We start from the raw sequence: 18,177 nt of genomic DNA on the forward strand, positions 1-18,177 counted from the left end.
TCCACCAATCAGGCCTTTATGGTAGAGTGGCCAGATGGAAGGCACATGACAGCCTGTCAAAAGGCACCTAAAGGACTCAGACCATGAGAAACAAGATTCTCTGGTTTGATGAAACCAAGATTGAACTCTTTGGCCTGAATGCCAAGCGTCACGTCTGGAGGAAACCTGGCGCCACCCCTATGGTGAAGCATGGTGGTGGCATCAACATGCTGTGGAGATGTTTTTCAGCAGAAGGGACTGGGAGACTAGTCAAGATTGAGGGAAACATGAACGGAGCAAAGTAGAGAGATCCTTGATGAAAACCTGTTCCAGAGCTCTCAGGACCACAGACTGGGGCGAAGGTTCACCTTCCAACAGGACAACAACCCTAAGCACACAGCCAAGACGACGCAGGAGTGGCTTCGGGACAAGTCTCTGAATGTCCTTGAGTGGCCCAGCCAGAGCCCGGACTTGAACCAGATCGAACGTCTCTGGAGAGACCTGAAAATAGCTGTGCAGCAACGTTCCCCATCCAACCTGACAGAGCTTGTGTGGATCTGCAAAGAAGAACGGGAGAAAGTCCCCAAATACAGGAGTACCAAGCTTGAAGTGTCATACCCAAGGCTGTAATCGCTGCCAAAGGTGCTTCAACAAAGTAATGAGTAAAGGGACTGAATACACATGTATGAGATATTTCAGTTAAATGTTTTAAACATTTGCAAAAATGTCTAAAAACCTGTTATTGCATTGTCACTACGGGGTATTATGTGAAGATTGATGAGGAAAAAAACTATTTCATCCATTTTAGAAAAAGGCTGTAACGTAACAAAAAAAGTCAAGTGGTCTTTATGCTTTCCGAGTGCACTGTAAATACACAAAAGTATGTGGAACCCCCTTTCAAATGAATGGATTTGGATATTTCAGCCACATCCATCGCTGACAGGGGTATAAAGATCGAGCACACATCCATGCAATCGCCATAGACAAACATTGGCAGTAGAATGGCCTTACAGAAGAGCTCAGTGATTTTCAACATTGCACCATCATAGGATGCCACCTCACTTCCTCAAATTAATAGGCTCCCCTATTAATTTCTCCCCTTCTAGAGATGCCCCGGCCAACTCAGCCATGAAGTGGTACGCCACACAAGCTCACAGAACGGGACCGCCACGTACCGAAGTGCATAGCGCATAAAACTCATCTGTCCTCAGTTAAAACACTCACTACCAAACAGCCTCTAGAAGCAAAGTCAGCATAAGAACTATTAGTCGGGAGCTTCATGTGCTGGGTTTCCATGGCCGAGCAGCCGCTCACAAGCCTAAGATCACCATACGCAATGCCAAGCGTCGGCTGGTGGTGTAAAGCTCGCCACCATTGGACACTGGAATGTGTTCACTATAGTGATGAATCATACTTCCCGAACTGGCAGTCGGACAGACAAACGAGTTTGGCAGATGCCAGGAGAAAGCTACCTGCCCCCAATGCAGTGTCAACTGTAAAGTTTGGTGGAGGAGAAATAATGGTCAGGGGCTGTTTTTCATGGTTCGGGCCAGGCCCCTTCATTCCAGTGAAGGGAAATCTTAACACTACAGCATATAATAACATTCTAGAAGATTCTATGCTTCCAACTTTGTGGCAACAGTTTGGGGAAGGCCCTTTCCTGTTTCAGCATGACAATGCCTCCGTGCACAAAGCGAGGTCCATACAGAAATGGTTCGTCGAGATCGGCATGGAAGAACTTGACTGGCCTGCACAGAGCCCTGACCTCAATCAAACATCTTTTGGATGAAATGGAACGCAGACTGCGAGTCAGGCCTAATCGTCCAACCACACTAATGCTTGTGGCTGAATGGAAGCAAGTCCCCGCAGCAATGTTCTAACAGCTAGTGGAAAGCCTTCCAAGAAGAGTGGAGGCTGTTATAGCAGCAGAGGAGGAACAAACTCTATATTAATGCCCATGATTTTTGAATGAGCAGGTGTCCACATACTTTTGGTCATGTAGTGTACATGGCCATACCTAGGAAATCCTCTGACATCAATGCATGATTTATTTATGTTCAAGTCACACATGCTTGTATCAAGTTATAATTTGTCATTGTAACAATGCTACTTTTAAGTGGTTCATGTTGATTCTGCTGTGTTGGTTTCACATGTTTTTTCAACCCTTTCTTAATGGGCTTTATTCTGAATAGTACTGTGCAATTTCTGAAATGGGTAGCTGATTAAGTCAATAAAACTGAATCTGTGGGTGTTCTACATTTTCACTCACTGGTTCTTAGATCCAAATGCAAATCACTTAAACCAGTGTGCGTATGATTCTGCATTCGTGTGCATTATTCCCACGACATGACACCCTTTTCATAGCGTGAAGATTGTTTAGCCTCATACGCACAGCAGTTTTGATTGAGTCCAGGCCTGGCTTTTGGAGCTTATGTCATCCCGCATGCCAAAGTCAACAGAATTAGTGGCAGGAAAGTAGCTTTGACAGGAAGTCAGAGGAGTGGTGGGCATGTTTGATGAAGAGGTTCGTGGCAGCGCAATTTATCACCCAACACAGATGAGCTCATGCATGCATACATTTCTTTCCCAGGTCTGGATCAAATACCAAGGCATGTGTTAACTCAAGGCATGTAACCTGAACTACCTGGGGCTTGAGAGTACAGATGCAAAAAGGGCAGTGAGGTTAGATTTTTCTCTTGGAAAATCAAGATGGCAAGATTTACCTCTAAACAATTCTTATCCAAATAGAAACATACCTAAACAATTAAGCCCTTACCACTGCACTCTATACATAGACAGGGAGGTGGTCAGGGCCCTGGCGGAGTGGTACCGGGAAAATAACCTCTCCCTTAACGTCAATAAAACGAAGGCGCTGATCGTGGACTTCAGGAAACAGCAGAGGGAGCACACCCCTATCCACATTGACGGGACAGCAGTGGAGTAGGTAGAAAGCTTCAAGTTCTTCAGTGTATACATTACTGACAATCCGAAATCGTCCACACTGACAGTGTGGTGAAGGCGTAACAGCGCCTCTTCAACCTCAGAAGGCTGATTTTTGGGGGGGCTTTTCACCAAAAACACTCAAACTTTTACAGATGCACAATTGAGAGCACCCTGTTGTGCTGTATCACTGCCTGGTACGGCAACTGCACCACCCGCTACCACAGGGCTCTCCAGAGGTGGTGCGGTCTGCCCAACGCATCACAGGGGGCACACTGCCTGCCTTGCAGGACACCTACAGCATCCATGGTCACAGGAAGGCAAAAAGATCAACCACCTAGGCCATGGCCTGTTCACTCTGCTACCATCCAGAAGGCGAGGTCAGTACAGGTGCTTCAAAGCTGGGACCGAGAGACCGCTTCTATCTCAAGGCCACCAGACTGTTAAATAGTCATCATTAGCCAGCTACCACCCAGTCACTCAACCTGCACCTTAGAGGCTACTGCTCTATATACATAGAATCACTGGCCACTTAAATAATGGAACACTAGTCACTTTAATAATGTTTACATACTGCTTTACTCATTTCATATGCATCACTGTATTGTATTCTACTGTATTTTAGTCAAAGCCACTGCGACATTGCTCATCCTAATATTTATATAGTTCTTAATTCCATTCTTTTACTTTTAGATGTGTGTATTGTTAGATACTACTCCACTGTTGGAGCTAGGACCACAAGCATTTCGCTACACCTGCAATAACATCTGCTAAATATGTGTATGTGACAAATACAATTTTATTTAGCCATCATTGGCGCTCATGCCTAGAATGTCTCAATGTCAAATCCTTTTACCAGAAAATACAAAATCTTAATACCAATTGAAAGTCTAGATTTGACAAAACAGCCAAACTAACACATAATTGAGGTCAAAGTAGAAAATAAGGCACAGTCACAGCTTCATCATGGGAACTTGAAGTTCCCAAAAGGGTTTCAAAATTAACAGAGGGTTGCAAATGCTAAGTAAACCTGGCCTGAGGAGGGCCTGTAGAGGGGGTGTAACAGAGGTACTCGCCAGACATGGAGCTGTGCCACCAGGAACCAGGAGTTGAGCGTGTCGGGGAGGGAGCATTCTGTGGACGGAAAGATCAGAGGGGGCGTGTGAGCCAAGAACGGCTTACATTCCATCCCCCCACCCACTAAAGAAAACAGCCTAACCACCTTGTAAAGTGTCACATTAATCTTTCAGGATGCAGATGAAAGGGTCCATTTAGGCACTTGGGCAGTCTTGTTGATGTGAAGTTACTCTGGAGTTACTCTGTGAGTTTGGGTCGATAAGCCCAAGCAGCCCTTCCCTCCATCCATTGGACTGGTAAGGTCCACACGGCCATTGTTCTCAAAGCTATGGAAATGTACTCAGACTAGCACAACTACATCTCAGTCATAGACTAACCTGTCAATGACTTATTAAATCAATTGCTTATGTTCAATTAATTATCAACAAAGACCTGTTGGCATCTGGGTGGAATAATAGGTTACCTCAGGTGATGAACTCTATAGAAGGAATTAACTACATAGAAGGAATCTGAATCTATACATGTAAATACTTACTTTCAAAAAATTCATCATAGTTGATTCTCTCCACACAGCATGTGTACATGCGCAAGGCAGCAATCTTGATTTTCTGCAAAAACAGACCGTAGCAATAAGTTGATAAGATAACAAAGACCTAAAGAGTATCCCACACAGTAACACTTTCCTTTTAACTTCTCCAAAATGTAAACCAAAGTTCACACATAATAAAAGCAGAGGGCTTAGGCCCAGGGTGGGTGGTGGAATAAGAAGAGTGGATTGTGAATCATGGGTAAATCGCTCTCCGTCCGGGGATTCTGGGTAAGCTTGGCGGTGGCATGGGAGGCCCTCTTTGAGCGCAGCTTCAGCTGCTGTGCACGCGAGTCTACATTCATATAGGAACTCTGCTGCTACCCACTCACAGCACAGCAGTGGCTATGGTTTGGAGTTGGTATGCCTTTGCATTCCCTAAGGCTTTTGACACCAAACCAATTTAAACTGTAAGACACAGTTCAGAGGTAGGCTTTTCAAGCTGATCTAAATTAAGCTACCTTCTGCTGTTCTAAGACCCTATAGCAGTGGTGACATGTGCATGTGACATGTGCAAATTGAGCAGCAGTGCAGAACAAAAAGAGGTAAATGACAGCTGACTTAAAGGGGCAATCTGCAGTTGCTACATCCATTTTCAGACGTATAAATTAATGATATATACCCATTGATTCTTGACGAATATAAGTTAGAAATGCCTCATGAGCTTAGTTCAACTGTCATACTCCTTCAGAACCCAAAGTATAAGCTTGTTTTACTCCAATGTTTGTAAACAAACACTATATAGCCTCAAAACATGGTTTAAACCAGGGGTTGGAACCAAAAAGCCATACTGTTCTGGAACAGAACCATTATTTCAAAAGCTTTTACGTTCAAGGCATTTTTTAAAATTATCTAGACCCACACAAAAAACGCAACCATGTGTCTATGCAAAGGCATAACTGTCAATCAGAAATGTATTTCAGTGTCTGCCTGCAAGCTGAAAATCTTTGCCAGAGTGTAGGCTACCTGTCCCTAACCCCTCCTAAGCCTAGGCTACTATACTGACGTAACAAACATAATTCAGAAGATAGGGAGAGATTTTTTATTCGCGAGAGAAGAATGGTTTAACTTATTCAACACTAGTTAACGATACTATAGGCCTAGTTATCACATTTCACGTTGGATTTATTAACTACAAAAAGGTAAGATGTGTTTTTAATTCTGGTGCTGCTCTGAACAAATAAGCTTATTAGCTAGCTAGCTCAAAGGACAGTCAAAGTTCCTCCATAGAAGAAGCTCCTCCTAGGGTTCAGAACTTTATTTTGCTGGTCGGAACAGTAGAACACAAAAAAATAAGTGTTTCTGTTCAGAACGAAACAATTGAAAAATCAACTTGTGTTCCAGCCCATGGTTCAAAATATAAAAAGGTTCATATCATGGCAGTTCAGTCTGTATCCATAGTTGTATGAATTTAAATTTCTCCAGCCCCGTTTCACCCCAAACAGGGTAGGGGAGTGCGCTTTTGTTCTTGTTTCAACTGTTGATTATCACTTTAAAACACCATCCTCCCTAAGCACTTTTAGAAATCTGAGTGGATTGGATAGGTGTAATATGACAAAACTTCAGAGGTGGGGCTATTACCATATTGCTAAGGCTATACCTTGTCAGATACACTTTTCTGTCCTTGTAACCTGGCCAGAAAAACATCCAAGGGACCCATTTAAAGTCTAGGCCCAGCCCAGAGTTACCAACATTAGGAACCAGACCTAGCTTAATTTGAAACCTTTCACATACTTTGAGTGTTTGCTTTAGTCCCAGATGGGCGGGGTTACCCGTTTTCTATCGGTTCCATTGCAACAGGGAAGCTCAATCAAGCATAGCTAAAGTATTTATTTTTTTCAATTTAAAGTTGTATTAAGTTCTCTTGTTTTTCAATCAACCAACAAAACACATTCCACATTCACAGATGTGACAGGCTTTAAAAAAATAAAAAGGTCATAAAATAATAATACATTTGAAAAAATAAAAAATACAATTAAAATGAATGATAAAGTCAAACAAAAGCATTTATTTTTCTTAATCTATTCATTTTCCTTGGTGCATATATATATATATACACACACACATACACTCAAAAACTAAATTAAAATAAAAACACAAAAAAAACATAACACTTGCAGCAGCACTATCAAGGTTCTTATCAGCTATTTCAAGCATTCGCTGAGACGACGGGACAATAATTCGTTTTTAGGTTTTACAGTACCTTACACAACATGTATCTGCGCATTTCCCTAGTCACCCCGTTCACTCTGTCCAGTTTGAAATATAGGTGAATAGTGGAGACCAGAGACTATCAAACTTGGGCTGTCTCTTGTGGAGGTCATAAGTGAGCTTTTCAAGAGGAAGAAAGTCAACAATCTGGTCAATCCACATTTTAAATGTAGGAGGGGTATTAGAGGCCCACAATAGAAGAATACATTTCTTAGCAAAGTATGTAATAGTCATAAGCAAATTCTCTCTGTCAGGATCAAGAACAAAGTCCTGCTGGGCATTAAGAAGATAGATACACGGGTCATATCAAACTGTACCTCTAGTATTTTCTGTGCAGCAGTATGTACAGTATGCCAGAATCTGGCAATCTCTCTACAGCTCCAAAATACATGCATATAGGTTCCACTTTCAGAGGTACATCTTTTACAGTTAGGAGACATATCTGTTTTCATTCTATGGAGTCTCAAAGGAGTATAATAAAATTTGTACAAAAATGTGTAATTAGATTCTTTCATTTTTACACTGGTAGAGGAGCAGTATACCCTGTCGCAAACCTCCGCCCATAACTCATCACTGATAGTCAGACCAAGGTCCCTTTCCCAGATTATTTTCAAAGGAGTAAAGGAGGAGCTTCCTTTCTCAGAAAGGAGTCTACAGATATAAGATATTTTGCCTTTAATGGATTGTGGCTGTGACAAGAAGGGTTTCAACTTCATTCAACTGAGTTCTAAACCTCCTCTTGGAGGTAAATGAGGAAATTACATGTCTAATTTGAAGATATTTAAAAAAAAAAAATGGGATCTTGGCACATCGAATTCACTGCAGAGCTCTTGAAAGGATTTCAGTGTAGTGGTTTTCTGATGAAATAGGTCTGAAAAGGTCCTGATTCCTAGAGTATGCCAAAGATTAAAGTTGGCATCCCTCAGGGCTTTTGGCAAGTCTGGGTTGCCTACTATAGGCGAGTGAGAACATATTTGGGAAGAAATGCCCAGGTATTTCTTACAGTCCCTCCACGCTAGTAGGGTGCTGTAAATCACAAAGGTTTTGGCTATGTTGCCCACTTCACTAAAGTTATTAATGAATATAATTGAGCTTAAGGGCAATGAACCACAGGATTGGGCTTCTATCTGAATCCACGTGGACTCTTGTCTGTTTGTGATCCATGTTAGCATGTTGCGGATTTGGGCAGACCAGTAGTACAATTGAAGGGAGGGAAGGGCAAGACCACCCTTAGATTCAGGTTTCGATAGAGTGGAAAACTTGATCCTAGGTTTTTTATTGCCCCATATACATTTGGTGATGCTTTGGTTAGTTGTTTTGAAGAAGGAAACTGGGAGATAGCATGGGAGCATCTGAAATAAGTAGTTCAGTCTAGGGAGGACGTTCATACGGATTACATTGATTCTTCCTACTAAGCTAATTGGGAGGGAGATCCAGGTTTGGAGATCGTTCTTGATTTGATCCAGGAGTGGAAGATAGTTTTCCTTAAAAAGGCTATTCAGATCTGGTGTTATGAAGATCCCGAGGTATTGAAACCCCTGTGTTTTCCATTGGAAAGGACAAAGTGTCTTCATAGAGCTGGTGAGTGTAATATTGAGAGGGCAGACAGTGGATTTGTTCAAATTTATCTTATAACCTGAAAACTTGCCATACTGAGTAATTGTGTCTAAAATGAGAGGGAGGGATTTCTCAGGGTTGGGTATGTAGAGCAAGACATCATCCGCGTAAAGCGAAATCTTGTGCTGCAGGCCACCTGCAGAAACACCCATAATACTTGGATTGCTCCTTATCAGCTCTGCCCCCAACAAGTAGAGCAGCGGTGTCTTGTGCCCCGTTCCAGAGGGAATCTGTCAGAGTTCAGTCCATTAGTAGTCACCATGGCATTTGGATGAGAGTATAGTGATTTGATTTAATAACATTTGGGCCCATATTGAACTTTTCTAAGACTGAAAACAGAAAGCTCCACTCCATCCTGTCAAACGCCTTCTCAGCATCCAGTGAAGCCAGCAGGACAGGGGTCTTCTGTGCGTTTACTTGATCAATAATATCAAAAAGACGGCGAATGTTATCAGAAGAGTATCCGTCTCTAATAAATCCAGTTTGGTCCGCTTTTATTATTTTGGGAAGAAGAGTGTTTAGTCTTTTGGCGAGCAATTTGGTAATTATTTTATAGTCGAAATCCAACAAGCTTATGGGCTGGAAGGACGAGCAGGATAGGGGGTCCTTGTCCTTTTTTAGCAACACTGTAATGCGAGCTGTGTGCATTGAGTCTGGGAGAACTCCGTTTTTGCAAAAATCCTCCAGCATTGGCATGAAGATAGGGCTGAGCTGGGGCCAAAAAGCTTTGTAGAACTCTGGGGAATCCATCTGGGCCTGGGGACTTATTAGGTGGCATGGAGGTAATTGCCTCCAGGATCTCCTCAGGAGTGAAGGGGGAGTTGAGATCTTCTTGGTCGGTCTCTGATAGTTTAGGTAGCGAGATTCCCTCTAGGAAAGAGTGGAGTTCTGCCTCCGTGTGTTTTCTCTCAGAGGTATATAGTTTGCAGTAAAAATCATGAAAAGTTAAATTCATATTTTTTGGGTCATATGTGACCTCGTCCTCTGCTGTTCGGATAGCCATGATTGTACGCTCTGACTGCTCCTTTTTTAAATTGGTAAGCAAGCAATCTACTGGGCCTATTGCTATACTCATGGTATTTCTGTTTAGTAAAGAAAACTTCTTTTTTTTTTTATCTCCCGAGTGTAGTCCAAATTCAGTTTGGCTTTGGCTGCTTTAAGATGACTCCAGGAGGTGCTGTCTAGGGATTGTTTATGTATTTTTTCACAGCATTCCAGCTCCCTCTCAAGGTCTAGCCTGTGTGCTTCCATTGCTTTTTTCTTAGACAAAGCATATGCAATTAGATGACCTCTTAGGGTGGCTTTAGCAGCGTCCCACATTGTGGCCGGAGAAACAGGAGAATCTTTATTGTCTTGTGTGTAGTTGTCTATCCATGTAGTTACCAATGTATGGAACACGTCATTTGATAGCATGGAGGTGTTGAATTTCCAGCTCTTTGACCTCGGGATGTTTTTGCAGAGGTCAAAGCGGAGGTGGACAAAGGCGTGGTCTGAAAGTGCTATGGGTCCGATTGTACAAGTGGCTGAATTTATGAAACTCTTTGGGATAAAAATGTAATCTATACGGGAGTAGGTGTTATGGACATTAGAGTAGTATGTATAGTCCATAGATGAGCTATTAGTCTCTCTCCAGATATCTATCAGTCCCATCTCTTTAGTAAGAGAGTTCAACATCTTTGCAGATCTAGGATTTGTGGTGGGGACTTGAGATGATTTGTCTAGGGTTGGGTTAAGGGTACAATTAAAATCTCCGGCCACCACACCAAAGGAGACACAATGCTCATTGAACATGCTCATTGAACAGGGTTATAATTTTTGACATGAAGGCAGGAGTATCTGTGTTAGGGGCGTATATGTTTAATATAGTAATTGGTTGACCATATAGTGACCCAGTTATCTCCCCTCCGGATCAGATATGTTTTTGTCAATTATGAATGGAAAATTTTTATGGATAAGTATGGCTGTGCCTCTACGGTTTGATTTGAAAGACGAGAAATACACCTGTCCCACCCAAGCTCTGCGGAGTTTGGCATGTTCAGCATCACAGAGGTGTGTCTCTTGTAATAGCGCAATGTCTGTTTTTTCCTTCTTTAGAGCACATAGTATCTTTTTTCATTTTATTGCATGCCCTAGACCATGGCAGTTCCATGTCAATAGATTTAAGGTACTAGTCATCGTCATCGAGCAGTAATCAAACTTTAGTGCAAGTCATCGCTGGGTAAAAGTGGATAGTAATTACAGCTGCGTTCACATAAAAGGAAAATAAATGGTGTACATAAAATAATCTCTGAACACCCCAGCCGAGTTCCCAAACAACTCGACACATCCCGTTGGATCTATTACCCCCCCGCTCAGTCTCAATTCTGTGTTCCGAATAAAACAAAAACCGGGAACAGTTGGAGACGTTGTGCGTTGCTCTCTCCCCACCAAAGAAATGCCTCATCCTCTCCACCCCGCATTGAGTAAATAACACAGTTGCCCTCGTCCAGACCACAGTAAAAGAGGGGAGAAAAATAAAATCAATAGCCCAGCCTACATATACCTCCCCCAAGGGACATAGGGAACCCCAAGTAATAAAAGCAACAACAAAAAAAAAAACAGGGAAATAAAAGTAGGCTGAAACATTAGTAGGCCTAGGTTAGGCTATACAGCCCATCCCTCTCAGTTAAAGGAAAATAAATATAAATTGGACGGCTATAATGACATTTAGGGGGTGGGTCTCTGGATATCGGCTATATGTCGTCTTACCTCCTTTATTAATGGCATTAATCGCGTTTAGTCATTGGTCTGTTTCTCATTGGCCAGGATTGTCTTTCAAAAAACGTTTTGCCTCTTCGGGAGTTTTGAAGTGTCGCAAGGCTCCTTGGTGAAGAATCCTGAGCTCGTTTGGGTATTTGAATCCCCTGAAGATGCCTCGGTCAATGGAGTATTTCTTCACTTCGTCAAATTCTCGGCGCTGTCGGTGTATTCCAGCTGACAGGTCCTGGTGTAAAGAGAGTTTGGCGTTTCCCACTGTGATGGTGTTGTTTTTCGCCGCCTGTAGGACTCGTTCCTTGTCGGTGAATCTCAGGAAACGTATGGTGATTGGGCGCGGTGGTTGTCTGGCTGCTGGTGGGGGCCTCAGTGCTCGGTGAGCTCTCTCGAGTTCTATGGGCCTGTCGGTGGACATGTGGAGCCACTCGGGAAGTTTGTCTTGCAGGTAGCGGATCAGTGGCATGTTTCCCTCTTCTTCTTCGCCCAGATTGAATAGAACACAATTATTCCTTCGCACCCTGTTTTCCAGGTCCTCTGTTTTCTCTTCCAGATGCTCGATTTTCTTTTTAGCATATGCTATTGTTTCCATGGCATCTGTCAATAAGTTTTCCATGGATAGGATTCGCTCCTCTGCCTCGTCCAGGCGCCCCGCGTTTATGGTTCTTGTTGTTGATGTCAGGCAAAGCGTTTTTTCCAGGATTGTCACCTTGCCCCCTATCGCACTGAGCTGAGAGTTAATGGCATCTAATTTAGTGTTTAGTTCTGTACGTTGGGATCTCAACTCAGAAAGGATGTCTTCGACAGAGTGCGAGGTTGGCATTCGTTGTGCCTCGTGGGGGAGCTCCTGGCTAATGGCGCTAGTTTTTTCTGAAGCTAGCTTCTTCTTGGAGGCTTTTTCCGTTGCGAATACTCGAGTCCGGGTAAAAATGTCACCTCTAGTGTCGCCTTTTGTAGCCGCCATGACTTTTTCTTACTTAAGCTAAATGAGTTTGAACTTGGAGTGGAGGTAAGATTAGGAATTGGAAACTACTTGTGCGGAGCTCTTAGTTCATGCGGCCATCTCGTTCAAGGGTCACGTGATCCCCACGCTAAAGTACTTATAATGATTTCAAATGGTAGGCTATTTGAACCCAGGTCTGGGCCCAACCCATGAGAGGGTGGTTTTAGAATACATTGTCACCCCTAACCCATGGAGGTACTTGGCTCGTCACCGGGTTAATGCTCCCCTGCTGGGGTTCATAAGCCTCATATGCACCTGTAACCAGGATGGACATTTTTTAAGTGCCAGTCCTGTCTTTAGAGATGGGAATGTGTGCATTCAATGTGACACAGGCATTTGTGAAACATCACTGTTTTTAAATCAGAACTAAATTAACGATAGGTCTAAAACAACAAGAGAGTTGCATCTGTCCTAGAGGTTCGGCCGATTAATCGGAATGACCGATTAATTAAGGTCGATTTCAAGTTTTCATAACAATCGGAAATCGGTATTTTTGGGCGCCGATTTGCCGATTTTTAAATATTTTTTATATACCTTTATTTAACTAGGCAAGTCAGTTAAGAACACATTCTTATTTTCAATGACTGCCTAGTGCCTTGTTCAGGGGCAGAACAACAGATTTTCACCTTGTCAGCTCGGGGGATCCAATCTTGCAACCGTACAGTTAACTAGTCCAACGCAATAACGACCTGGCTCTCTCGTTGCACTCCATAAGGAGACTGACTGCCTGTTACGCGAATGCAGTAAGCCAAAGTAAGTTGCTAGCTAGCATTAAACTTCTTATAAAAAAGAATCAATCATAATCACTAGTTAACTACACATGGTTGATGATATTACTAGATATTATCTAGCGTGTCCTGCGTTGCATATAATCTGACTGAGCATACAAGTATCTGACTGAGCGGTGGTAGGCAGAAGCAGGCACGTAAACATTCATTCAAGCGCCAGCAGCGCTTCGTTGTGCGTCAAGCATTGCGCTGTTTATGACTTCAAGCCTATCAACTCCCGAGATGAGGCTGGTGTAACCGAAGTGAAATGGCTAGCTAGTTAGCGAACTCTAACTAGAGGGACAGAAGCTATACTGTTACACTGGCAATACTGAAGTGCCTATAAGAACATCCAATAGTCAAAGGTTAATTAAATACAAATGGTATACAGGGAAATAGTCCTAGAATAACTACAACCTAAAACTTCTTACCTGGGAATATTGAAGACTCATGATAAAAGGAACCACCAGCTTTCATATGTTCTCATGTTCTGAGCCAGGAACTGAAATGTTAGCTTTCTTACATAGCACATATTGTTTTACTTTCTTCTCCAACACTTTGTTTTTGCATTATTTAAACCAAATTGAACATGTGTCATTATTTACTTGAGTCTAAATTGATTTTATTGATGTATTATATTAAGTTAAAACAAGTGTTCATTCAGTATTGTTGTAATTGTCATTATTACACACACATACATATATATATATATATATATATTAGGCTACCCTGGGGCGGCAGGGTAGCCTAGTGGTTAGAGCGTTGGAGTAGTAACCGGAAGGTTGCAAGTTCAAACCCCCCGAGCTGACAAGGTACAAGGTACAAATCTGTCGTTCTGCCCCTGTTGCCTGCCTCTGTTCCTAGGCCGTCATTGAAAATAAGAATTTGTTCTTAACCGACTTGCCTAGGTTAAATAAAAGGTAAAAAAATAAAAAACATTATACATACATATGTATGTATATAGCCCGATTAATCGGTATCGGCTTTTTTGGTCCTCCAATAATTAAAAAAAATCATAATCGGTCGACCTCGAATCTGTGATTCACGACTGAACCTCAATACATTATTGAACATGACATCCTACATATAGATTAAAGTGTGAGGTGATAAATCAGAGGTTACTTGTGAGAGACCTACAGTAATGCTGTATGAAGAACTGCAGTGGATGGACATTTGAATGGTTTGGTGAACACTAGAGGCACTTACCCATTTGTTGTATTTGAGAGGCCCTGTGAAGCCCATGGCCTCGATGAGCTTGGTGAAGGCCCCCACCTCCTCTTCCATGGCCGTCTGTGGGGTTTCTTTCACATTAAAGAGCTGGGAATGGAGGGACAAGAGGGAAGAGCCTTGACGCATGATATCAGCTTGAAAAGGTAGCCCAGTAAGCCAACTACAGACACTGACTAGTGATGTGCGGATAAGCGGTTTTCAAAACCACAACTGTCCACAATTTCAAAAGAACTGATCCGGCAAATGCCCGTCTTGATGTGATACAGTAAGGGACCCGCAACCTGTAAATTCAAAACGCATCTGATTAAATATTTCTCAGAAACACATTTAAAAATTCAAACATGCAACAATAATGGCTTGTTATTTTAGCATATAGGCTAAGCATTAACAGCTAACCAGTGCTAGGCTACTTTTTCCAACCTGCTAATGAACTCAGCAAAAAAATAAAGTCCTCACTGTCATGGGATTGAGATCCGGGCTCGTTGCTGGCCATGGCAGAACACTTACATTCCTGTTGTGTAGGAAATCACACACAGAATGAGCAGTATGGCTGGTGGCATTGTCATGCTGGAGGGTCATGTCAGGATGAGCCTGCAGGAAGGGTACCACATGAGGGAGGAGGATGTATTCCCTGTAATGCACAGCATTGAGATTGCCTGCAATGACAAGATCAGTCCGATGATGTGACACCACCCCAGACCATGACGGACCCTCCACCTCCAAAATCGATCCCGCTCCAGAGTACAGGCCCCGGTGTAACGCGCATTCCTTCGACGATAAACTCAAATCCGACCATCACCCCTGGTGAGACAAAACCGCGACTCGTTTGCCAGTCCTGTCTTGTCCAGCAACGGTGGGTTTGTGCCCATTGGCAAAGTTGTTGCCAGTGATGTCTGGTGAGGACCTGCCTTTACAACAGGCCTACAAGCCAGCCTGTCGCAGCCTACTGCAGACAGTCTGAGCACTGATGGAGGGATTGTGCTTTCCTGGTGTAACTCGGGCAGTTGTTGGAATCCTGCATTTGTCCCGCAGGTGTGATGTTAGGATGTACCGATCCTGTGCAGGTGTTGTTATACATGGTATGTCACTGCGAGGACGATCAGCTGTCGTCCTGTCTCCTTGTAGTGCCATCTTAAGCATCTCACAGTATAGACATTGCAATTTATTGCCCTGGCCACATCGGCAGTCCTCATGCCTCCTTGCAGCATGCCTAAGGTACATTCAGGCAGATGAGCAGGGACCCTGGGCATCTTTCTTTTGGTGTTTTTCAGAGTCAGTAGAAAGGACTCTTTATAGTGTCCTAAGTTTTCATAACTGTGACCTTAATTGCCTACCGTCTGCAAGCTGTTAGTGTCTTAATGACCGTTCCACAGGTGCATGTTCATTAATTGTTTATGGTTCATTGAACAAGCATGGGAAAGTGTTTAACTTCTTAAGGTATAGGGGGCAGCATTTTCACTTTTGGATAAATAGCGTGCCCAATTTCAACTTCCTGCTACTCATGCCAAGAATATAAGATATACATATTATTAGTAGATTTGGATAGAAAACACTGAAGTTTCTAAAACGGTTTGAATCATGTCTGGGAGTATGTCTTGGGAGTATGTAGCAGGCAAAAAGCAGGCAAAAACCCTGAGGACTAACCATTCAGAATTCTTTTTTTTTTTAAAGTCTGTCTGTTCACTGATTTCTCATTGGAAAACAATATTTCTTAAGAACTTGTTATCAGTTCCTACCGCTTCCACTGGATGTCACCAGTCTTTGAAATTTGGTTGAGGTTATTAATTTGTGCAATGAAGAAGTAGGGCCAACTAGGAACTGCGTAACACTGTTGAGAGTTGCGCAAGACTTGGAAAGTAGCTTGGTTTGTTGTCTTCCTGTATTGAACACCGATAGACCAGTCTTCAATTTGATCAATTATTAACGTTTAAAAAATACCTAAAGTTGTATTACAAGAGTAGTTTGAAATATTTTGGCAAAGTTTATAGGCAACTTTTGAAATATTTTGTTGCGCATTTTGGAAGCTGTTTTTTCTGGATCAAACGTGCCAAATAAATTGACATTTTGGATATATATGGACGGAATTAATCGAACAAAAGGACCAATTGTGATGTTTATGGGACATATTGGAGTGCCAAGAAAAGAAGCTTGTCAAAAGGTAAGGCATGTTTTATATTTTATTTCTGCGTTTTGTGTAGCGCCTGCAGGGTTGAAATATGCTACCCTCTGTTTACTGTTGTTCTATCATCAGATAATAGCTTCTTATGCTTTCGTCGAAAAGCCTTTTTAAAATCTGACATGTTGGCTCGATTCACAACGAGTGTAACTAATGGAGTATCTTACATGTGTGATGTAATGAAAGTTTGATTTTTACATCAATTTATTTGAATTTGCCGCGCTGCATTTTCCCTGGTTTTTGGCCAAGTACCATAAGAAGTTAACCCTTTACAATTAAGATATTTGGATTTTTACTAATTATCTTTGAAAGACAGGGTCCTGAAAAGGGGACGTTTCATTTTTTGCTGAGTTTAGCATTGAAAAAGTTCATACATTCTTCTCTAGCTAATATTTTTTTTTATATCTTCTGAATCACACTTGTAATGTCAGTACAGTAGCCTATGCTTCAGAGTGAGGAGGGGCAGGAAGACTAAACACATACACACTATGGCAAAGATCTCAGCTTACAGCCAGACACTAGAATAAGTCTGAGTGGCAGAGAGGGCTTTGCATAGGCGCTTTATTGCTGGAGCGGCAGAGTAGCCTAGTGGTTAGAGAGTTGACTAGTAACCGAAAGGTTGCAAGTTCAAATACCCGAGATGAAAAGGTACAAATCTGTCGTCCTGCCCCTGAACAGGCAGTTAACCCACTGTTCCTAGGCCGTCATTGATAATAAGAATTTGTTCTTAACTTCTTCGATATAGGGGGGGGCTCTTTTAATTTTTGGATAAAAAAAACGATATTTTGTCACGAAAAGATGCTCGACTATGCATATAATTGACAGCTTTGGAAAGATAACACTGACGTTTCCAAAACTGCAAAGATATGATCTGTGAGTGCCACAGAACTGATGTTACAGTCGAAACCAAGATGAAATTTCAAACAGGAAATGCCCCAGATTTTGAAGGCCCTGTGTTCCAATGTCTCCTTATATGGCTGTGAATGCGCAAGGAATGAGCCTACACTTTCTGTCGTTTCCCCAAGGTGTCTGCAGCATTGTGACGTATTTGTAGGCATATCATTGGAAGATTGACCATAAGAGACTACATTTACCAGGTGCTCGCTTGGTGTCCTCCGTTGCAATTATTGCGTAATCTCCAGCTGCGTGCATTTTTCCATTTGCTTCAGAGGAGAAACCCAACTGCCACGAATGACTTATCATCAAATAGATACAGTGCCTTGCGAAAGTATTTGGCCCCCTTGAACTTTGCGACCTTTTGCCACATTTCAGGCTTCAAACAAAGATATAAAACTGTATTTTTTTGTGAACTCTACTATTTGAGAAGGTCCGGTCACAACAAATTTCCTAGGTGGCTGGATGGATATTGTAATTTATCGGTGTAGTAACAAACCCCCACATCTCAAACCTCACCCCTCGTTGGCAGAGAGAACATTGTGCCATTTTAAAGCTAATTTCCTGAGATTCTACACATTTTGCCATGTCTTGTGTGGTCATATGATACCAGAGTGACTCAACAAAATCAAATGGGGTCCACTTGGGGTCGAGGCCCCTGGACACAATCCGGCCATGATGAACGACAAAGTTTAGATAGATAGGTAAGTTAGGCTAACCAGCTAACATGGATTAATAGTTAATCAACTGGATATTTCTGATAGAGATCTAAGGTATTTCAGTGAATGGGCAGAGAAACTGGGGCTGCAGGTAGCCTAGTGGTTAGAGCGTTATACTAGTAACCAAAAGGCTCGCTCTGATTTGGTCCTGCCGTACATACCTACACGTACGCTACGGTCACAAGACGCAGGCCTCCTAATTGTCCCTAGAATTTCTAAGCCAACAG

At 42.4% G+C, this 18,177-nt stretch overlaps 1 protein-coding gene across 1 annotated transcript in view; it reads right to left on the bottom strand.

Moving 5' to 3' along the window:
* LOC115135157 (ubiquinol-cytochrome-c reductase complex assembly factor 1) overlaps nt 1-18,177 on the bottom strand; it is a 53,017-nt gene that overhangs the window by 27,006 nt on the left and 7,834 nt on the right. The window contains 3 exon segments of the mRNA XM_029669537.2: nt 3,996-4,053; nt 4,532-4,604; nt 14,138-14,248. Of these exon segments, the coding sequence (XP_029525397.2) occupies nt 3,996-4,053; nt 4,532-4,604; nt 14,138-14,248 (242 nt within the window).

The sequence above is a fragment of the Oncorhynchus nerka genome, linkage group LG2 (assembly GCF_034236695.1).
Source record: "Oncorhynchus nerka isolate Pitt River linkage group LG2, Oner_Uvic_2.0, whole genome shotgun sequence".
Lineage (NCBI taxonomy): Eukaryota > Metazoa > Chordata > Actinopteri > Salmoniformes > Salmonidae > Oncorhynchus > Oncorhynchus nerka.